Raw genomic sequence first — 21156 nt, 5'->3', positions numbered from 1 at the left:
GTATGCCCGCGCGTAATATCGCAGTTTTAACGTCGCGACGTTGCACGTTGATTAGGCTTGCGTCGCGTGACGTCATCGTTTTCATTTGGCGAGACGGTTAATCCAACCGCGATAGTATACGGTTACTCATTGTTAAGCGTGTTATCGCGTGTGAATTGTTCGACATTGGAGTCGATCGATTCTCGACGTCGTGGCAGCGCTGTACGTACAAAGTGTCGCATAATTATTTGAATCCATGCTCGCTGAGAACTTTGTGCACACGTACGAAATGGCAGGGATCGTCAGATGTTGCAGATATTTTATAGTGATTGAGCCTTGCCACTAGGAGCAACGTCTGTCATACAATTTCCAATTGAGAAAAAAAATCCTGCCAGACTATGTAAGCTTTGCGCAATTATTATTTATTTTCTATTTTGTCGAATTATTAAAACTTGGTTTGGAATTTTTGCCTTTCTATATAACTATTTATTTTTGTTGCTATTAATTTAAATTACAATACATACGATATAACGATAGAAGAAAAATTATTATTAAAGAAGAGAAAGAAACAGAAATGTGAATCAAAAAAATACCATTGTTTCTAATGATGTTTTGCAAGAGACGCGGAAAAATGTTTTTTTTTCTTTTCGCGATAATATTTATATAATATAAAAATTATAATCTGAATCATAATTTGAAAGAGTGACTGTAGAGAATTACAATGGACTTTTTTGAAACTACGTGTCAGATAAGTGGAATAAAATATGCTAACGAGAATTGCACACAGCGTCAGGTATACTACGCGGAAACCAATTACACAACGTTGGCTGTGCAACGAATCTAAATAAATCAAACCATTAAGCAACAAAATAAGAATTATTTCATAAATCAATGAAAGAAAAAGTATCCAAAGACGTGAATTACGACAAATGCGAAACAATAGAAGAATAAACGATAAAAGGCAGTAAAAATCACCCTACAAGATTTGTTAAAGAGAATACATTTACCATCACTCTACAAGCTTTGTTAAAGAGAATACATTTACCATTACGTGCGGCTGAACCAAACTTGCTTCGAATATTGTAGACGCGTGCATAGTGTGTATCGCGATTGATTTTTTGAAAACGAACGAGAAACACGATCGTCCGTTTGCAAGTAATGGTTGAAAGCGAGGACTTTATGCGAGCGCTTGACAGGATAGGATTTTACTGCTTCCGAAATGTCGTGTCTCGTAAAAGCTGCTGCGTTCACGACTATTCCTTCATTCGGCTCTTTCCGCTGGAACTTATTGCGATTTCACATGGACTATTTTTATAGACGGAGAAGAACTGTTGCAAAGGTTTCGGTTATATCGTTTTTATTGAAATAGACGTAAAACGTCAAGCACGAAGCTCCCTGGGTGCAGCGGAGGGGCGAAACGTCTACAACTTTCCTTCGAGCTCTCCATGTCTTTCAAACGACGGCGATACAGATATCGAAAAAGTTTCTGAGTAGGAAGCTTTTATTACAAACGAAACAAATATGTAGGTTCTTGTACAGATTTGTTATCATTGAGCCACTGAGGCTCGTTTACAATTGAACTTCCCAAAAGCCTGATCGACTTCGTTATTTATGAAATTCTCAGTTTTGGTATGCAGATGGTAATTAATATTCATTATTTATTAATTTACTTGTTTTCGTCGATTTTTTTGTTATAACGAGATAGTATAAATCGCTGGATGGTAAGATTTTTAAAATCTCAACGTGGTCCAGTTTCCTTTGAATTTCAAATTATCGAGTTGATCAGTATGACTTCTGAACCCACTTCAAAGTGTTGTAAAATTACGCAGAAAAGAATAGGATGCACGTGACATATATAAAATATCCAAAATATAATATTTACTACTAATAAAATCCTTTCTTAAAAAACAGTAATTCAACGAACTCTGAAATCGTTCAAATCTTCGGAAGACTATATTCTCAAGAATACGTGCACCACTCGATTCAAACTTCCAGTTCTACTTTTTACTCACATTTGTTCATCCTTTCTAAGGAAATATTTAATCACTTATGAAACGATAGACGGAAATAATTTTTACAAATTTTTTTTCATCACTTCAAACGAAATAAAAATATGATCTCTATTTTTTTTTTTTCTTCTTCTTTGGAAACACGATCAAAAGAGTGGGAAAAATCTGAAAGGTTTTTGCTGCTCCGGCTAGCTAGAGAACACAACATCCAGTCCTGCGAATGATAGCCAGGCGAGTCGTGTTGTCTCTTGTCATCGAAACGGCCCCTCGTCAGCATATAAGCCGGGGTTTCAATTACGCGGGCGATACAACGGTATCATTGCTACAAAGCTCGTTTCTAAACCATCCCCCGTGAAAGCTATGTGTGCCGCGGCATATGTCCATCGTACGAACACGGCCCCAATGGTCGAAAGCCAGAAAGGGGGATGGTTTTGCGTTCCTCTATGTAACACGAGATCCTCAACCCAGGATCATCAAGCCGTGGGGAAATTCGCGAATTCGCCCGTCTACCACGGCGCGTGCAAGCGCGATAAAATTCTAGCTCACGTTGTCGGCCATCTCTGACGCGTAGGCGTTTGTGTGTTTGTTTAAAAGGGAATCCTTTTTGCGAGATATTTTTTTCCGTTCCGGTTTTTTACGCGTTCGTCTCGTGCTTTGAGATATCGAGTAAACCGGTGACATGGATTATGGTTTGGCCGGTCGAGAACGATAAACGAACGGGATTTTTGTGCGTTTGTGGGATATTATAAAGATGCAGAGAGCGTACAGAATATGTAACAATTGATAAAATGGAGAGTGTTTATTATAACATTTAATTGAGGAGAAAAATCTTCTATTTTATTAGGTTTCATTTTTTTTAATCCCGTAAAAATATGAAGTTGACTTTTTCTAAAAATCCCGGAAAGTTTTTCGATAAAAGTTGTTCGTTTCGACGAAGTTATACAATTAATCAAATATTACTTTTAGTAGAATCGATGAGTGGTTACAGTAGTTGCTACACATTTGCCATTACCTTGTATGAATACCTAATTCTAAACATTCTATTTGATTAATTGAATTGCTAATAATTTTTATTTGTTGTCTCCATTTAAATTTACCCGTCACTTGGACGTAGTATTGTGATTTACGTAAAGATACTTGGGAAACGTACTCCGTATTTTTATTGGTGTCAAAAGTTAAGTGAGTTCATTATACAATTTGTTTGGAATTTCTAACAATGTCACATATCAAGCTTTCGTTGTAATAGTTGGATCACTAAAAGGGACATCGAGTTAACGACCAATATGAAACGCATATCTATAAAACAATGCAATCGCATTCATACTGTTAAAATTGCTCTGGACGAAAGATCTACGCTCTCCTCTCGGTCATTGTCGTCGTTGATGGTGTTTCATTTCTGATATTGTTCATAACAATTTTTATTAACATTACCATTTTCATTTCTTAAGGTAATCGCTTAAGGAATATATTATTCATCTTAGTACGGTTGATCCTTTCTTGGAAAATACGACTGCGAAATAATTTTTGTATTTAACGGACAATCAATGATTGTCCTATTGTGATACAAAAATTTTATTAACATTATGATGCTAATTTGTATTTTCTCATATACAACTATAATTAAAGATAATGAAATAATCACATTTTAAATATTTTAAAAATTCTGGATTTTCTTTTTTTTTCACTATTTATCATTTGTATCTGTATCGTTAGAAATTACAGGATATTTTCGTTGAATATTATCAGTTGACGTACGTGACTTGCATGCATAGGGACACATAACATATCTCGCGGAATCGTATCAAAGTTTCTGTTATTGAATATGATTATGAACGTCTCTTCCTTTTTTTTTTTCTTCTTAGTCTTCTCGTATTATACTAGTGTGTTTCTTTTACGTAGTGTACGTCAAATGTACGTAGGTTATGCATATCTATATCTCTTTTGCATGGAATATGATAATAAAATGATTTCAGACGCGAAGTCGACGAGAAACAGAATGATATATAGTATTTCGTAATTACGATATTTAAAAATCAACCTATTCTTATTCATTTGTTTTTACTTTCTTTTATTTTTTTCAACTTTCGTTATGTTCTCTCTTTGGGAGATACTTGTCCAGTATGAAAAACAAGTCCGTCGACAAATTATATCAAAATATTTAATATGATTAAAATTTAAATAAATAAAATTCATAAAAGACAATAGTCACTTAATTCACAGATAGAACTTCTTTATTTCAAGAGAATTTAGATGTGGTAAATATCGATTTTTCTTTTTGATCGTGCAATAAAACATGCAATCTAGTCTAGATATAGAATGAAATAATTATACAGCTTTCTCACTTTGTAAATAAGTAAAAATGTACACATGTTTCCAGCTTCTCGTAAGAAGGAAAAATAAGTATTAACAATCACGTTGTGTATCGCGACAACGCCAAATATAAAATTATATCTCTATTTTGAAAGTTTGGCATCGCGTGTACGCGTGATGTTATTTACGCAAGTACGAATAAAGTTCTAAATTGTTTCTAAATTGTTTCTAAATTAGTATTTTTAACATAAGAAACTAAAATCGATATTATAGAAAACTCTATGTTGTTAATAAAGTTTCTAACATTTTTTTTATCACACAACGTGTTCATAATAATATTCCACGGTAAACAATACTTTCGTGAGTTATTGCATACAAGATAATGCTCCAAACGAGTGACAGGTTTAAAGAAGATGCGCCATTGATCATTGTTTGGACTATTATCTATGTCATTGTCTAGTATCGTTATCAGTGATAACTTTCACTTTTGTTGCGCGTGTCGCGTTGAAATTTACACACATGACAGATGTATGACAATTCATTATACAGCCTAATAAAGATCATTATATGATGTTTCATATAAAACGGCTTGATGATTCGAGCAATGAAATTAATTCCTCCTCAATGTTCAACGAGGAGGAATCATGTTTTATGTTTTCCTAAATTTTTAATAGTTATCTGCGCACATTTGTAGCCCGTACTTACGTTATAAGCAGTTGGAATACACGTGTTTCCTCCGATCATACCAACACCATCTAATAGCTCGTTTCATAATCATTTTGCGTAGCAGTTAACGAAGATAAATCGACTCCTATGAAATTCTTATCGAGGCGATAGATTACATTTTTTCCCCTCTCTTGTTCAAGTGCAAAGAAAAGTTACTTGCAATTATCGTAATAGTACCAGTTTTAGGAGAGCGTTTCCGATAAGCACGCAACATTGATAAATGTTGCTTTAGCAAACATTCGTCTTCTGTCGATAACGATACATTTGTTTAAAGTTATTTGTTTAATGTTATTGCACATACACTTCGAGCATAAGCCAAGATACTAAATTCCTGAATAAACAGACAGTCCATTACTTTTTCGCGCTACTACAATCTTTTCCAGCGATACCATAAACTACTAGATATTACTATCGCATTTTTTACGAGATAACGACGTCAGTATTGAGTTTTCCCTCAATACGCCGGCAAGGACAGAAGATGCAATATTTTTGTAATATTCTATTTATATTCATTTATGCAAAATTGACAGACGTCGTTAATGCAAACAAGTGGCTGGATTGATGTGACTCATAGTAGTTATTAAAATTTTAAACGATTTTGTTAACGCAAATGCGCACGAAGATTTAACGATTATGTAATTTATCTGCGTTTTACATTTTATTTCTTTCTTAACAGGCGTAACGCAGTGTGAGCTTATGAATTTTTAAAGATGTCCCTTCACGTTGTAACGATTTCCATATAAAATTATATCCAGATACCTACAGTCGAGTGGTAATATTGTTGCAAATTTGGTGCAGAGTAAATGAATAACATAACAATTATGACACTGCAAAAAGTCAGCAATTTATCTTTATTTCTCAAACAGGTACGCTTCTTGAAATTTATATGATTTTTAATACTGAAATTTTATAAAATATACGTGTAAAACTCATATTTCGAAGATTAAAATATAAGAGGAATAGCAAAAAAATATCTACGTAAATTAATAAGTTTACAAATAAAATATTTGTTTAATCAAGAACATTTTTTGAAATTTTGAGCGTATGTGAACAAAGAAAGTGAACTCTCTTTTCCCCTTACGTATTTCTGTTACTTTTTATTTTAATTTCCTTGATTGCAATATACTTGGTTTATACTTTGATTATCAAGGATTCTAATAAGCCATGTAATACAAGGCGAGGAATATTTTGACTCGACAGATTACATACTATGAAACGTAATGCTTTCTCTATTGACTGTCGCAGACCATAGTCTCACAGTAATTGGAACATGATTAAATACCGTGATGATGGACAATATGCAATCTTATAAGCTACGTGTTGGAGAATGTTTATTCAGCGAAGTTCTTGGTAGCGATTTGATCGAGACTGTCTTATTAGAGTTTTATTCACATTGATTCTCGACCACCAAACTTATTTATTTATCGTTTGCTCAGGAACAATTATTTATAAAAGTTGAATGGGCCAAGTAACTTGAGATCTTTCACAACTGTTATAGAAGCAGTGTGTACTTGTACGATGGCATATGCTTCACACCATGAAATTAGGGCTATTTATTTTGCCTTATTTATTAAGAATTTTTGAATGGCGCGTTTGACTGTCTTTTTCATCCATCTATGTATGCAACGTATCGATTGATCGTACTTTCACTTTATCGACATTTGCCTCGCTCACTATGCATCACATGTCTGTAGGTATGTTTCGCAATCGCGCGAAATGATTTAAAGACAAACCTTCCTGTAATCGCGAATAATGAAATGTTAAGTGTAATATTCGTTTCAACTGTTTCACTTTTTACTGTGTACATGTAAGTCTTTCACATTTGACTAAACATAGCCACAAGATGGAATTTTGAACGTTAAAAAATTGGAGTGTAATTGTCCAAATAATTGACTCGTTCGATTATTTCATTGAAGTTCGTAAGAGGTGTCTATCCCTCAGTAGATTTTTTTCATTGAGTCTTAACAATAATTGTAGAAAATCATAAAAATGAGTGGTTTAATAGTCAATAAAATAACAAAAGTCGGTTAATTAAGATAACGAAATATATTTTAAATAAATGTCTATGCAAATTTATGTTTTTATGAAAACAATTAAAAAATTAGTACTTGGGTAAAAATTTATTTCAGTTAATAAGTATAGCACTTAGGTGCGAAGTTCTTCGTATTCTCTATATTAGTGAAGTATAGTTTCCATGTAACACGTACTCTTCTTGTGTATAAATCGTGCGTCATTGACGTTATGCGAACAAAATGGCGGTGAACAGTGAAAGGCTGTAATTCATTTTTTGTAAAAAAAGGTGGGAAAAAGGAGAAGGAGCAGAGGAGAATGGCAGGATAACGGTGGAAATGTATTGGCGTTTCTATTATACAAGAAGATAGATAACATAGTCCATTAGAAAGTAGTCTGTCAAAGTCGTATAAACCTTTTATTTTTGTCCGACTTCGACAAACTCCTACGTACAGAAACTTAACGCTATAATAACCGTATTTTCCGATAGTAATTTTTACCACAGTATTTTCTACGTATAAAGGAATAATCAGTAATTATAGAAGTGTACAAACATAAATGTTTAAATTTTCTACGACCTTAACCACTGAAAATCACATGATCAGAGTAACATCGTTGTAGTGTTAAAACAGTATTGGGTAAAGGGTTGTGATTAACCCCTAACGTGGTTCAGGGATTCAGTGAAAAGACAGGATGGTTGAACATCCATTTCGGAGCAACTATATCTCTCAAGAGCTCCAGAACCAACGAGAGCAAGTAGATGAAAAAAAATGGAGCGAGTCGATTTTCCAGACAATCGAAACGACCCCGACACTCTGACTTTTACCTCTCGTCGTTAGACCAGTCCTCCGGTCAGAGGGCAGCTCCACCGCCTCTTTCTCTCTCCGTTTCTCACCCTTTCTCTCGATGTCTCTCTTCCTGGAGAATTTCATTCTCTCCCACTCTCGCGGTTGCGTTCTCCACACACACACACACATACACACACACATGCACAGTGTCTCGCTGTTTAACAGAGCCCAACATGCCACTTCCAAAGAGAATGAACACGCATACGCAGCGGGTACGGAGCACGTGGTTGGCCGGGTTCACCTGTGTATACAGAAAAGGAGGGAACCAACGCTTGGCGTCTTGGTGACGCGGCGGCACCTGTGGTGCGCGTCGTTGGTGTCTATCCGATAGAACGTCGGGGGATGGCGACGTGGTGATGGCAGAGGGAGGGGAAGGAAAGGGTTCGGTTCGCCTGGAAAAAGCGACAGGCAGTGTTGTACAGTAGAAGGGGAGACAAGCAACGGAACAAGAGAGAAAGGTAGCGTCGTAGCGGTAGTGCGGCAGGAGGGGAAGATTATTTCCGCCTTTTAAAAACGATTCAAAAGGCCTCTTATAGGCGGAGCTGCAGCCAGCGGACACGCTACTATTGGCTGCCTCAATATCTAATATATCATGTCATGACGGCTGGAGAATTGTTGTCCTTGTTCATGTTCATCAACGCTCGATGCCGTGGTTCCATTTCCCTTGCTGGGAACCGACCGACCGCCCCTCTATTTTCCCACCCCTTGTACGCAACGGGTTACACCAACCGGAGCAACGAGAGTGGTGCTGGTCGCACATTCTTTAAAATCGATATTTACATGGACACGCAGGTTGCTAGTCGGTTGCGCATGCGCGTCTCGCGTGTGTCGGTGGTTTCCGGCCGCTGTGACGCGAATCCAAGATCCACGTGGAGCGCTGTGAATGAAGGACGAGAAGGGATAAATGTCCGGAGATGTCGATGGCTGTGGAGTTGTGACTGAATTGGGGATGTTCGCGCATTTGGGGGGATTTAAAAAAGGTCTATAGAATTCATAGAATATTGGAAGGTACAATAATATATTCAGAATTGTGGGGTAGAAGAGAGGGTGGAAATGTGAGATATATTTATCTTAGGTTTTAATTTTTTAATTTGGAGAGTCTCAGGATAGCTAAGAAAAATTAGACGAACAACTTTGGGGAATTTTGTCTGAAATCTGCTCTATTGATCTATTGATCTACTTATGAACTTTTTACTTCTTCGTAAATTGTTTTTTGACTTTATCATTACATCAAAATTGGAGATTAACAGTTGGAAAGTTCCGAGATAGTTTCGGAGATAGTTAAGGGTTTGTGGCAGAGACACTTTGTTAACTTTATTCGTTGAATGATATATTTATAATAATACGCAGTATACTGTCTGATATACTATGATTCCCAATTTTTTCAATTTTCAGATACACGTAATTTACTATTGACATTTAGTCTAACAATGTATTATTTTTTTAATTGCAGGTGAAAGTGTAGAACTCCTGCTGGAGCACAGTACCAAGCTCGTAGAACTCTTCCAATATCCTTGGGAAGCGATATTGTTGATGTACATCAATTTAAAATATGCAGGAGCTAATCCCGAGGAAGTAGTGAGGCGCATGGTTGACGGTAAAGCACATTATTCTCGACTTTCCTTTATATTTTTGCTATAAACATTTTAAGTCGGGAAGATATTTTCAAAAAAAGTCATACATGAATAGAAGAAAAAACATTTTGCTATTATAGAAACAGAATTTTATTATTTTATTATTATTATACAATTATATTTTTATTTAATGTACATCGATCGAAGAGTATAATTCGATCTTTTTTTTCCCCTCTAGTTTCGATAGTCTTCTGTCCGAAAAATTTCACTTGGAATTCGATTTTACGTAAAATTCTTTCGTTTATCGTAAATTTATCGCCTGCTTGAACGTGCATAGGACGCGGTCATTTGAAAATTTTGGGAAGTATTTTGAAAATCGTATTGGTGAAAGAAAAATTCTTTTAGACATTCGTTCCCGTGGTTGCTTACTTTCTTTGATAAAGTGACGAAGTTTAGTATAATTGTGGTGGTTCTACGATTGGAAGACGTGTTTTTTTTTTTTCTCTTATGGATAGTTGGCGAGCGAGTGGATGTTGCAACGTAATGAAATTGGCAACATTTAAACACATTATGTAGGAGGTTGATCCACTTCCTTCGTTATTCTGATGTCAAACTACGCCAAAAACATGTTTTGTATCTCACAGTCTTTAAAAGGATAATTAAAAGAATTTGAAAGGCATGATCGTTTCAAAAATAGCCCACGATACCAGTGAAAATTATAATACATAAATTGGAGCATTTAATATTTTAGCTTCCAGATGATTAAGAAACAAAATTCAATGTTCATGAAATTTATCACAAGATTCATTTAATATTGGCCTCTTTTTCTCTTGTGCATCAGCTTATGAATAGAAGTTAATTAACAAAACGAAATAAATATTTTCCAAATGATATTATAAAAATTGGCAATCACGTTACTTCGAAAAATTCAATCATTGGTATTTTCTAGCTAAATTACTACAAGACTAGTATAAATTTGTATAGCTTGTTGAGTTCTTCAAGAAGTAATTTAGATTCGAAGATACGGACGTTTCAAATTGTTACAATAAAGAAATATTCCTGGTTCGGACAGGATGAGTAATCTAATTTGGCGTCGTTTGACGAGTAGGGTGATTTACTGGGACGACAATCTGCTGGTGCTTGGTGCCAATTTCGTCGTGTTTGCGGCTCTCCACATTTTCGCTAATAAGAATGCATTTCACGTCTCGTTAGTTGAGTACGCGTAATCGTCATGCTCGAAGATCCTTCAGGATTGAAAGTGATTCTTGGAGGTTATTTGGTTTAACACCCGAAGATTCGTTCGTGTGTGTAATTTTGGTCTACACAGGAAGATTTGGTTTATAATGACGTCGACAGCGGCAATCACTGCATTGAAACACGCATTGATCCGCGAATAAGACGTAAGATAGTCGAAGAATTTTTAAAGGTACGTATATCCGCTCGGAATTATTGTAAGATATTTTTACAATTATTATGTAATTGTTGTCGTGATGAACTGTGCCGGCATGTATTAATGTACACGACCGTGGAAGGCTGCCAACTTCAAAACTTATGCATTTAGCTCGCTCGAATGATTTTCTAGTTTCATGAGAGTATCTAATGATGAAAATCGATATGATTAAAACATGAATAAGCGCACATATAGATGCAGTATACAATAAGTAGTTAGGTACAATTTTTTCGCGATTCGTTTATCTACAGTGCACTTTATTTAAATATAACTTTAGTAATTTGTATTAGAATACAATTTGAACTAGAAATAACTGATCTCTGCAGATTGGTTACTTCATAATTACTTCATAGTTTATTTTTAGCGGTAACGAGAATTAATCAGAAATTAACGACATTCAATTTGGAATAGAAAATAGAAGCAATGAGAAACGTACCGAATTATAAAACATTTCTCAAGTTAATTTTTTCGTATTCTCTGCAGTTTCAATTTTTTTTTTTTTTTTACTAGTTCTACTGTTAAGTGAATGAAACGTGCTGAAACATAATATCGCCTCTATTAAAATACGTTTCGCTAGTCGAAAATATGAGCATCGATCGGTCGAACAGCCATAAACTTTTCAAATAACGCCGATTATGATATTACATATATTAAATGTGATATAATGACCGATCGATCATCGTCTGTCTTCTTCACTCTACAGGAAATCATAATGATGGTCAAGCGCGCATACAAAATAATACCGTGAACGGGCAATTTATTAAGTGGTTTACTTGATTAATGTTTACACAAGTCGATCATTATAAATCGCTTAAATCTCTGCTGCCTATAGCTTGGTCAATCTTAATGTTGGCGTTACTTACGGTGGTCTCAGGCATCTATCATCGTTGATCATCTTGCATCTCTCCGTTGTACTACCTTCTCTTCCGAATGAGTTACAAACATACTGACCACTTTATTATTCATTAAAGTAATATATATGTCTTGATGAACGAAGGGAGACTTTCGCTTACCTGATGTGAATTAGGTTCACGCTCGGATAAATTGCCATTCATAAAGCGCATCATCAACTCGAGCAGAAATGACGAATGATTAATTCTGATTCAAACGAATCATTAACTTCTTTTTAGCTGGATTTCTTTTAAAAGTTCACCCATTTGTCGCGGTTTAAACACAGGGATGCAAGAAAATTTTAGGTTGTGGAAAATGACTCCTCTTTTTTTTTTTTTTTTTATTCCTATTTATAACAGGTATTTATGGTAGGTACGTATTAAGTGCTTACGTAGGCTATTAGAGATACGAAAGAACGAAGAAATTATATGGGAATGTAAATTACAACGTACGGTGAGCTAATTTTTTAATTTAAATTCAACGTTCTAATTTGTCAAATGTTTCTTGGACATTTCTGAGTAGTACGTTGAGGATTTTTCCAGTGTTATTGATCATCGTCCAGCTAGGATAAAATATTCAGAAACATGAGTAATCATGAATAATTCCTAATAAGAATTTATTGACATATCTAATCGATAAGTGTAGAATCAGCCGATTCGATTTGTAATTTAAATTCAACACCTTCTAAAATATTCCATATTTGATATCTGTTTATTAGTCATCTGCTTAGTATTCACATACGTCGAGAAAAAGATAATTGTAAACTTATTGTTACGTTTCTATTACACTAATGAGATTGAGATTTATCGAGTCTCAACGCTGTTGCCATACCTGCTGCGCACAGGTTATTATCTTTCAATTAGCAATTCTTACATATTACGACACGTCGTTACAATTTTTTTATGATTAATTGTATCTTCATTTTCGATGCGTAATTCTGTTGAATTCATTTCGCTTTCTAATTTAATTTTTAACAAATGGAGATGTACAGTCAGTCAAGAAGATCTTTTCACACTTTTTAAACGATTAATATTGTTCCTTATTTTCCATTTTAACGACTAAAGTCGAACACTCATAGTCACCGATCGACAACTAATGTCACACACTCATGAAATCACTCGAGATTTTTGCGAATAATTTATAAATTACAAACTATCTTTAAATTTTTCCTCAAGTAATATTTCTTCAATCAAAATTCATGAAATTTTACACTTATCGATTAGGAACTTGTTGCCAATTATCGAAATTCATTGAATAACAAAAGAAGTGCATTAAAACGGAGCTGATCAATAAAAATCTCACCTTGTCATTTATTACTTCGTTCAAAGTAAGCATGCGTTTGATTTCTTCTTCTGTGGCGCTAAAGAAACGAATCAAAGAGAGAAGTTGTGAACAAAGTCTCGCCCCAATAACGTAATCATCCCAGCGGAAAGAAAAATGGATGCTACGGTAGCTGAGAATAGATTGTAGCACTCTGTTAATTCGCTATTCGAGGAGATAGCGAAGACGTCTTTCATGCGTGCCAGCATCGTTTCAGAATACACATGCACTAGAGATGGGATCGAGTATCTCACAAGTAGGTTCGAATCTCCAGTCATTGAATTCGACTTTGCAAATATTTTCAATGATACTTCTAAGTATCTAATGTAACATTGGAAGTTTATTTGACACTGTTACAATTTCTCTTTTGTAGAGATTTCCTACAATTATAATGAATTGCATCTATCTGTTGCAACTTAATCTGACAGTTAATAAAGATACTTAGAAATCATAATATATCTTTTGGTTCATAGAATCCTCTACCAGATGGATAACTTTTTATCCAAGAGGAACTTGCCCCTTCATAGATATAAACACGTTTAACGACGCTTATAGAAAATCCTAAATCTAATCACTGTATCTATGAGAAATGGGAGATTTGCAAGTGCTACTTGTGAAAATTTCAAATTTTATAAATATCAAAGTTACTTAGTACCTGTTTTTTTTTTTTTTTTTTTTTAAATCTATAGGTACTCGTTCTAGGATTCAAAACCAACTTGTACATAATAACTGTAGTATGGCCTCACCCATTCATCAGAATGAAACGAAATTTTGCAGGAGCGTAGGGAAAATGTAGAGGACCCCGAATATAAAATTTTAGCTACGTGTCTTTATCAGTTTCTAAGGTATTGATAAAAAACTTTGAAACATCGAGGATCATACTGTCCAAGATTCAGTCAGAATGCATTGTAGGAATTTATATGGACGAATATCATTATATAAAACGAATACATTGCAAGTATATCTGCGAAACTTCGATATTAAACTTGACTCGTAATTAAATACATATTGGTCTTGATTCCATCTCTAATACGCTACACACACTCGTGTGCAATTGGAGCTTGTTCATCGAGTTAAATACTTTTAAATATGTACATGGTACACGCCTGAGTCTCTTTGGCGAACAGGTAGACGATGTACGATTATAAGTCGCAGCTAATGGATACACTGTTTCTAAACACGTTGTACGAACTACTCTTGAAACGTGTCAATCCTTTAAATTGCATTCACATCGAGACTAGTTTATCAAATTTATCACATCGAGTGTAGTTTACTTAGTAGGAATCGCGGAAGGGTAACCAGATGGTTTTTTATTAAAGGAATAGAATTTAGATCACTTTCATTCTTCAAATCAAATTACGCGTGCCGTTCTTTCGATATTTGCATTTCTATATCTTGATATTTCCGACATATGCATCAAAATCCGTAGTATATACTTATAATTAAAGTTCGCGATTTTAATTTATGTATAACAGCGTCAGATATAAATACATAAATGGGTCATATCGTAAATTGTGGTGAAAGGAAAAATGAAAATTGCAGAGGTTATTTATCAAAATTTATCTCGAGACTGATGACGATGATTATTTTCTAGCGGTAAATGGATTCTCTAGATATTTTTCTAAATGAATATTAATTAAAGTGGCAGGAAAGGAAAAGTTTGCTGTAAATTAGATGAATGTAATAAAATCAACTGATAGAGACAAACGCGAGATTGCATTTGCACCCCAATAATTATTTTGCCCAAAAGGAACAGCGGCCGGTGATTTACGGACCTGGTTTGTGCATCGACTCGATCATCTCACCTTCTCGCAGTTAGATGCAGAAATAACAGATATCGCATATTACGCGTTGCTACCTTTTAGTACCATATACTCCCGTGAGTTTGTTCAATTGTCAGTTGGCCACGCATGTGCGTAAAACGCACGGCTCGCGTGCAATTCGGAACGAGCCTGAATAGCGAACCTTTACACCTACCCACTTGAGGCAGAGATTAATGATACCCGGTAAAAAGAAAAATGTTGTTGCCGGCCGAAGGAACGCCGTTTGCGGTCAGCCTTGAGCAAATAATAATGCGCGTGTAACGTCGGTGTACACAAGTTATACCTTAATTATCTCTCCAGGCATTACCGCGACTAATGCTTTTAAAAAGAAGAGAAAAGTGACGTTTGTCAGAGATCGCTGTCTCGCTGCGCGCCGGCGGAAATGTCGTTTTGCTCGTCGCTTCGTTCCGTTCTTCTCTATTAACGAGAGAGTATGCGACACATATGGGGTATCGAATTTTATTTTCGCTCGTTCGAAAGGGACCAGCCGTAGCTCGAGCGCTGGAAAGAATTTTTGGTAAAGCTCGGATCTTATTTAGACCAGGAGCGTTTTATTTCGAATTTTAGGCCTTTTTTTTTTTATTTTTGGTCGAACGATCCAGTGGTTAAAGCTGAGTTTAATGTGCACTGCGATAGAGTGATTTCGTGAATTTTGAGACTGAATAATTTTGTATGAAAATTAGAAGCACTAAGATCGTTTATTACGTTTTTTGTCGAATTGAAACTCGTAATTGATCAAAGACTGTAAGTTTTTTTCCAACACGCGTGTCTCGGTTTATTTTACGAGGTTATTCTCAATATAAATAAATAATTGCTTTTAGTCGTTATAAAAATACATGCTTGTACAATCGAAATTGACTGAAGTTGAATTTGAGCAACAGAAACCCAACTATCAGTTCTTTCATAATATAATTTTCTATTTAACAAGGCTCAAATCAATGAAAACTCGTTTTATCAGACGAATAATAAATGACACGTGCTTAATTATACGATGGTAGAAAAAGCGAACATCTTTTTTTCTTCAATTGAAAAAAGACCTGTTCTTTCTTCAATCTTCTTTTTTCCTATTTCGTGCGGTTTTTCCCTTCTAATTAAAATCGAAATTGTTTTAATGATTGATTCGTTCTATCAGTATTTATTATGTCTTGATTCAACACTACCAATGCAAATGTATAAACGATAGTCGTACTTTTGTACTACTATCTTGCAAGCATCTAATAGTAGAGATTTATGACCAGCACGGAACGTTGCTTCGAAGTACACGTTGAGTTAATTTTCTCTACGTGAAACATGCAGGTATGTCGCCTGGATCGTATACGTGTTGGTTAACTACATTTAAATTAAAAAGGTATAACGCAAACGTGGCAGGTTGTTATTTTGCCGTTCATTTATCAATTCGAAAAGACTGTCTCGATCTCGGTCGTACCTATTTCACGCAGGATGAACACACGTTTCAGGTGGCAAAAGAGATTTGGTAGAAGAAATGAAATATACTAGACATATATATTGCATAATTCTTATCACAGATAGCGTAAAGTTCCATTTCTAAATTCAAGTTTCAGTTCATTCCCATTTCTTAAATATCAAGTGTTCTGTCATTTCTTTCCTCTTAATAAATCCTCCGAGCACATTAATTGCAAGAACGAATGTTCTGAATATTATTATTGTTCTGGTTATCTTTTTTTATTGCGTTGTATGTAAAAAAAATTAAAGTAAAACAAATCTTAATCGAAAGTGAAACGAAAGGTACGAGAATTAGCAGTAGGTATTAGGTACGAGAATTAGCAGTAAGTATTAGGAGGATGGAAAGGTACGAGAATTAGCAGTAAGTATTAGGAGGATGGAAAAAATTTCTTTATGCTACTTGACTCGGATGTTTTTTCTTTCTCTATATTTATCGACGATTGCAAGCCAACGTCGACCATTATTCTATAGCAGGCACGAACATTAATTCGCAATTTGCACGTGTTATTTTGCATAATTGATTTAATTAAGTGCACGTGTGTAATTTGGCTTTGCCTACTTTTACGAAACAATGCACCCATTAGAAATCTTCAAACATAGTATATTAGCGGGATAAAGTAGGCTTGCGTTTAATAATCGCAAAATGCAACAGTGCAAAGTCGTTGATGCTTGTAATCATGAGTAACACGCGCGCGTAATTTCTTCTACGTCGAGAGGGATCAGTTCTGCTCGGGTAATTTTATGCTCTTAACAAGAAAATTGAGCTATTTTTTCTTTTCTTTTTAATCCGTTTATTGATACGAACTAGTGTACTGTGCATTATATTGTTTTAATTATCAACGTGAGACATAGTTATATTATTTCCAGCGAAGAGACTTTAACGCCGCGAGATGGAACAACTTGGGGTAATTTATAACAAACATTATTCGTTTTTCATAATGATTTATGTAAAAGGACGTCTCAGAATTACTTTGGGATCTATTAATTTAAATTCTCGTTTAAAAATTAATTGCAAATATTTTTCTTTTTTGGTTGAAGTTTCACAACGATAAAGAAACTGTCTCCAATAGATAAAATAAATATAAAACTGGAAGAATAGTCTTCATTTAATTCTTACTTCGTTATCATAATTTCGGTTGTTTGAAATTAAAAAAAAAAAAGAGATTATAACTCAAATGTAAGGTGAGGAATAAAAGACAGCTATCAAATTCACAGAATAGTTGGAGATAGCTATGAGTTCTACTAGATTTCAGACACATTAAAATTGAAATATCAGGATATCATAATAAATTACCTTGTATGCGCGTATCTATTATATAAAATTTATATAATATGATTTATATGATCGAAACGTGATTGATAAGTAAACGAAGCCTGCGTATAATGATACATTTAAACTATTATATCGTTGTAACTATGTTTAATATTACGTATTAACGTTCAGAATTTATATTATTACATTACGTTGGATTATAAATGACTGTACTAAATTCTCGGATATTTAATTTTAATTTATATTTCACGTTTCTGACAGAGATTAAATCAGATTAAGAATTAGATAATTTAACTGTAAATTGTTACGGCCTTCAGTGGTTTGCAGAAACTAGTTAAGAATTAGACTTCTAAACTATCAATTTGCTTAATAAACGAAACAACTAAAGAATAAAGTTAAATAGCTGTTCGTATCTCTTCCAACGATGAAGTCATTTATTTAAATGATCCTCCAATTATCTCGATCTCGAAGGCACCCATACTACCTTTGAAATTTTTTTTACCTCTTCGACATTATGTATCTGAAGCATCAAATTACGTTTCTTGCCACAGTTTTCGCAATAGGGAGCACGAAAAAAGAAAGTCGAAGTCAAAGTGCTCTTCTGCCGATGTAATTGCACGTCAGTAAAAAGAATGTTTCATCTATATGCGAGGTAGTTATTTTCTTATTTCTTTCTCGTACGATCGATGAACTTACTTAACGCGCTCACGTCGAGAAAAATTTACGAACGGAGTTCTGGGAAGTAAAGTTATGCTCGTGGGAAAATACTGTAAATTCTTCGGACGTTTTTCGTTTCATTCATTAATTATTTTTATATTTCTCTGTGAATGTGTGGCGTAAGATTTTAAAAATGAAAATTAAAAGAGTTCTCGCGCGTTAGCTACATTGTTGCAAAAATTAATTTGTTTGTTACAAAAATTTGTAGTTATGCTTTACGGAATGTAAATTTACACGCATGCTAGGCAAGCTCGTTCTTTATTTGCTCGTGCATCGTTCACTGCGCTCTTAATATGCGTGAAACGTATGCTAACATGTTGGAACTCCGAGATAATTATTTTACGAGGAACCAGTGAGTCGGGTTTTTGCTTTTGTTTTTCTTGGTTGTTGGTCGCCGTATATGATCATACTCTCCATTTTTTTGAATTCGTGGTAGCCCGACGTATCTGGAAGGTGATTGTACGTGCACGTATATTATAAAGTTGATTGTACTTTTAACTGAGAGACAACTAAATACGGGGTTGATGATAAAATGGATCGTGATTTTTTTCTCGCGAGTTAATTTCACTATTTTTATAGCTGTGAAATCTTAATTAATTGTATTCAAAATCCACGTCATGATTATAATATTATTATTTCTTATAAAAATATAGAAAGAGGTCTGTTTCGTCCAAAAAAAAAATGAAACCTCCAAACTTCGAAGAAAATTATTAAAATTTGCAAACAAATGTGATATTTAACATTCAGTATAGATTATTTTAACACATTATCCACAGTCTACGATACTAGTGAAATTTTTAAATGAGATAAAAGTTCTCCCAGGATATAAATACTTTAATGAGCCGTGATATTTATTTATGCAGAACAAGAAAAAAGGTGAAATTTAAATGATAATGATCAAACAGGTCAGCAAGAAATGTGTAGGAATTTTTGGAGTATCGGTGTTCGACGTTGCTGCATAATATATAATACAGCGAGAACTGCACACGAATGCAGCCGCGCGTGTAGACTTCCACCAATATTAATACAGGGGCAAGAAAGATTAATAACACACGTCGCTACTGCGAAAGCTCGTTCTCCAGACGATCATGACTGATGGCGTTTCTTAAGCGTGAACAACTGCATCAGCGATAATGCTTCGTGCCTGTTTAAAATCATTCTTATTGACGGTTGTAAGCATTGATACACATTCTATTGTCCGTAAGTCACCGGACTTAACGCATCTAGGATTGGGATAAATGATGTTTGCGATCGAGAAAACAATACCAGGTCGACGCTCATTGTGTTATGTTTTACCAATTGTGTACATTTCAAATTATGAAGAGACTTTCAATTCACGAGGAAAAATACTTAATTAAGCAGGTGTTCTAATAGTTCGACATCCGACAGTGTATCTCGCGCCGTTGGCTGATAATTATACGAACAAGTTGTTCCCTTCTCGAAATATTACGGTCACACGTCACGCCCGATTAATACTTTGCCGCGAATTTTCGTCCACTCGAGCGAAGAAATGGATTTTTCTCAACGGTATATATCGTGCACGCCGGGGACAACGGCCAAAACCTGAAATCGACATGGAATTTCGCATTGGCACGAAAGGGCGCTGCACCGAAAACCTGTTCACCACGCGACAGGTGTCTGCTTATGATTTATCGAGATGCTTTTCTTTTCTTTCCTTCTCTCTCTCTCTCTCTCTCTCTTTCTCTCTCTCTCTTCCTCACCCTCTCCTTCCCTTTCTCCCTCTCTTTTCACGGCAACCAGACCGTACTCAGTTGTTCCATCTTTAATGAATCGCCATATCGGGACCTTGTATAATTAATTAGGGGTTGTTGTAGCAATATCGTATTTCGTGAAACGAGGCTGAAAATTAAATTGGTGGCTCGTTTCAAAAGAACGAGAAACACTTCCTCTCAGCCCGATAAACGTTTCAGCGTTATCATGGTATGCACATTTAAAATATCATCTAAAGATACATTTTCTTAACGATTCTATTACATTATTTTGTGTGAAAATATATATGCTCTCTGCCTTAGAAACGAAGACTATACTTTTTATAAAAACTAAAGCGAGCATATCTGTTGATTGAAAGATGTATAAATGTATGTATCCACATTTTATTAACATAAATATATATTTAAAACAATTTTGTAGGAAAATTTTTATATATTTAAAACAATATTCTAGGAATATGTTACATCCACGTATATTATTATAATTATACGTAGTTACGACAAAAGAACTTTTCCTAGAAATATTAAGACATCTCTATTTTTGGAGGCAATATAGTGCTGTAAATGAAATATAAAATATTAGATATAAATTAAATTGATTCCAGTTGCGCCAAGACATATAGTTTCTTCACGGATGAATTAATTTAATAACTCGATGGTGTATTTAGTCGCACATGTATTCAGTCTCACAAGTTATTATTACGTGTTCGTGAGATTGACGTATCTTCGATTATTGAAATATGAATTATATAATGATGCAATCAGATTGCATTTTACATGCACGTGTACTTAAAGTCACGCGTCGTACCATGCGTCGCAGATTTTCCGTCGTCGTGCTTGATTGTTCTTTCATAAAATTTTCAACTTTTTCTCAATAGTCGAGAAACTAACAATAAGTAAGTACTTTATTTCTAAGGGCAATGGTTGCATGGTTACATAATGTTACAAAGATAATAGAGTATTTAAAACGTGTTTTAGTTTTAACACGTACAGCTGCTTTCCAACGATTGAAGTTGATTTAAAAATTAATTT

At 34.7% G+C, this 21156-nt stretch overlaps 2 protein-coding genes across 4 annotated transcripts in view; one reads left to right on the top strand and one right to left on the bottom strand.

Annotated features, from left to right (window-relative positions):
• Positions 1 to 21156, bottom strand: part of LOC122529085 — a 295075-nt gene that overhangs the window by 36172 nt on the left and 237747 nt on the right. The gene's annotated exons all lie outside the window — the stretch shown is intronic.
• LOC122529082 (doublesex- and mab-3-related transcription factor 1) overlaps positions 1 to 21156 on the top strand; it is a 94860-nt gene that overhangs the window by 21586 nt on the left and 52118 nt on the right. For all 3 annotated transcript variants that reach the window (XM_043654866.1, XM_043654868.1, XM_043654869.1), the window contains 2 exons: positions 9336 to 9479; positions 9695 to 10882. In XM_043654866.1, the coding sequence (XP_043510801.1) occupies positions 9336 to 9479; positions 9695 to 9783 (233 nt within the window). In that variant the 3' untranslated portion in view covers positions 9784 to 10882. The remainder of the gene's footprint in view (positions 1 to 9335; positions 9480 to 9694; positions 10883 to 21156) is intronic.

This window comes from Frieseomelitta varia, unplaced genomic scaffold (assembly GCF_011392965.1).
Source record: "Frieseomelitta varia isolate USP_RPSP 00005682 unplaced genomic scaffold, Fvar_1.2 scaffold_277, whole genome shotgun sequence".
In the NCBI taxonomy this organism is placed as follows: Eukaryota; Metazoa; Arthropoda; class Insecta; order Hymenoptera; family Apidae; genus Frieseomelitta; species Frieseomelitta varia.
This window is presented reverse-complemented; position numbering and strand designations above follow the sequence as displayed.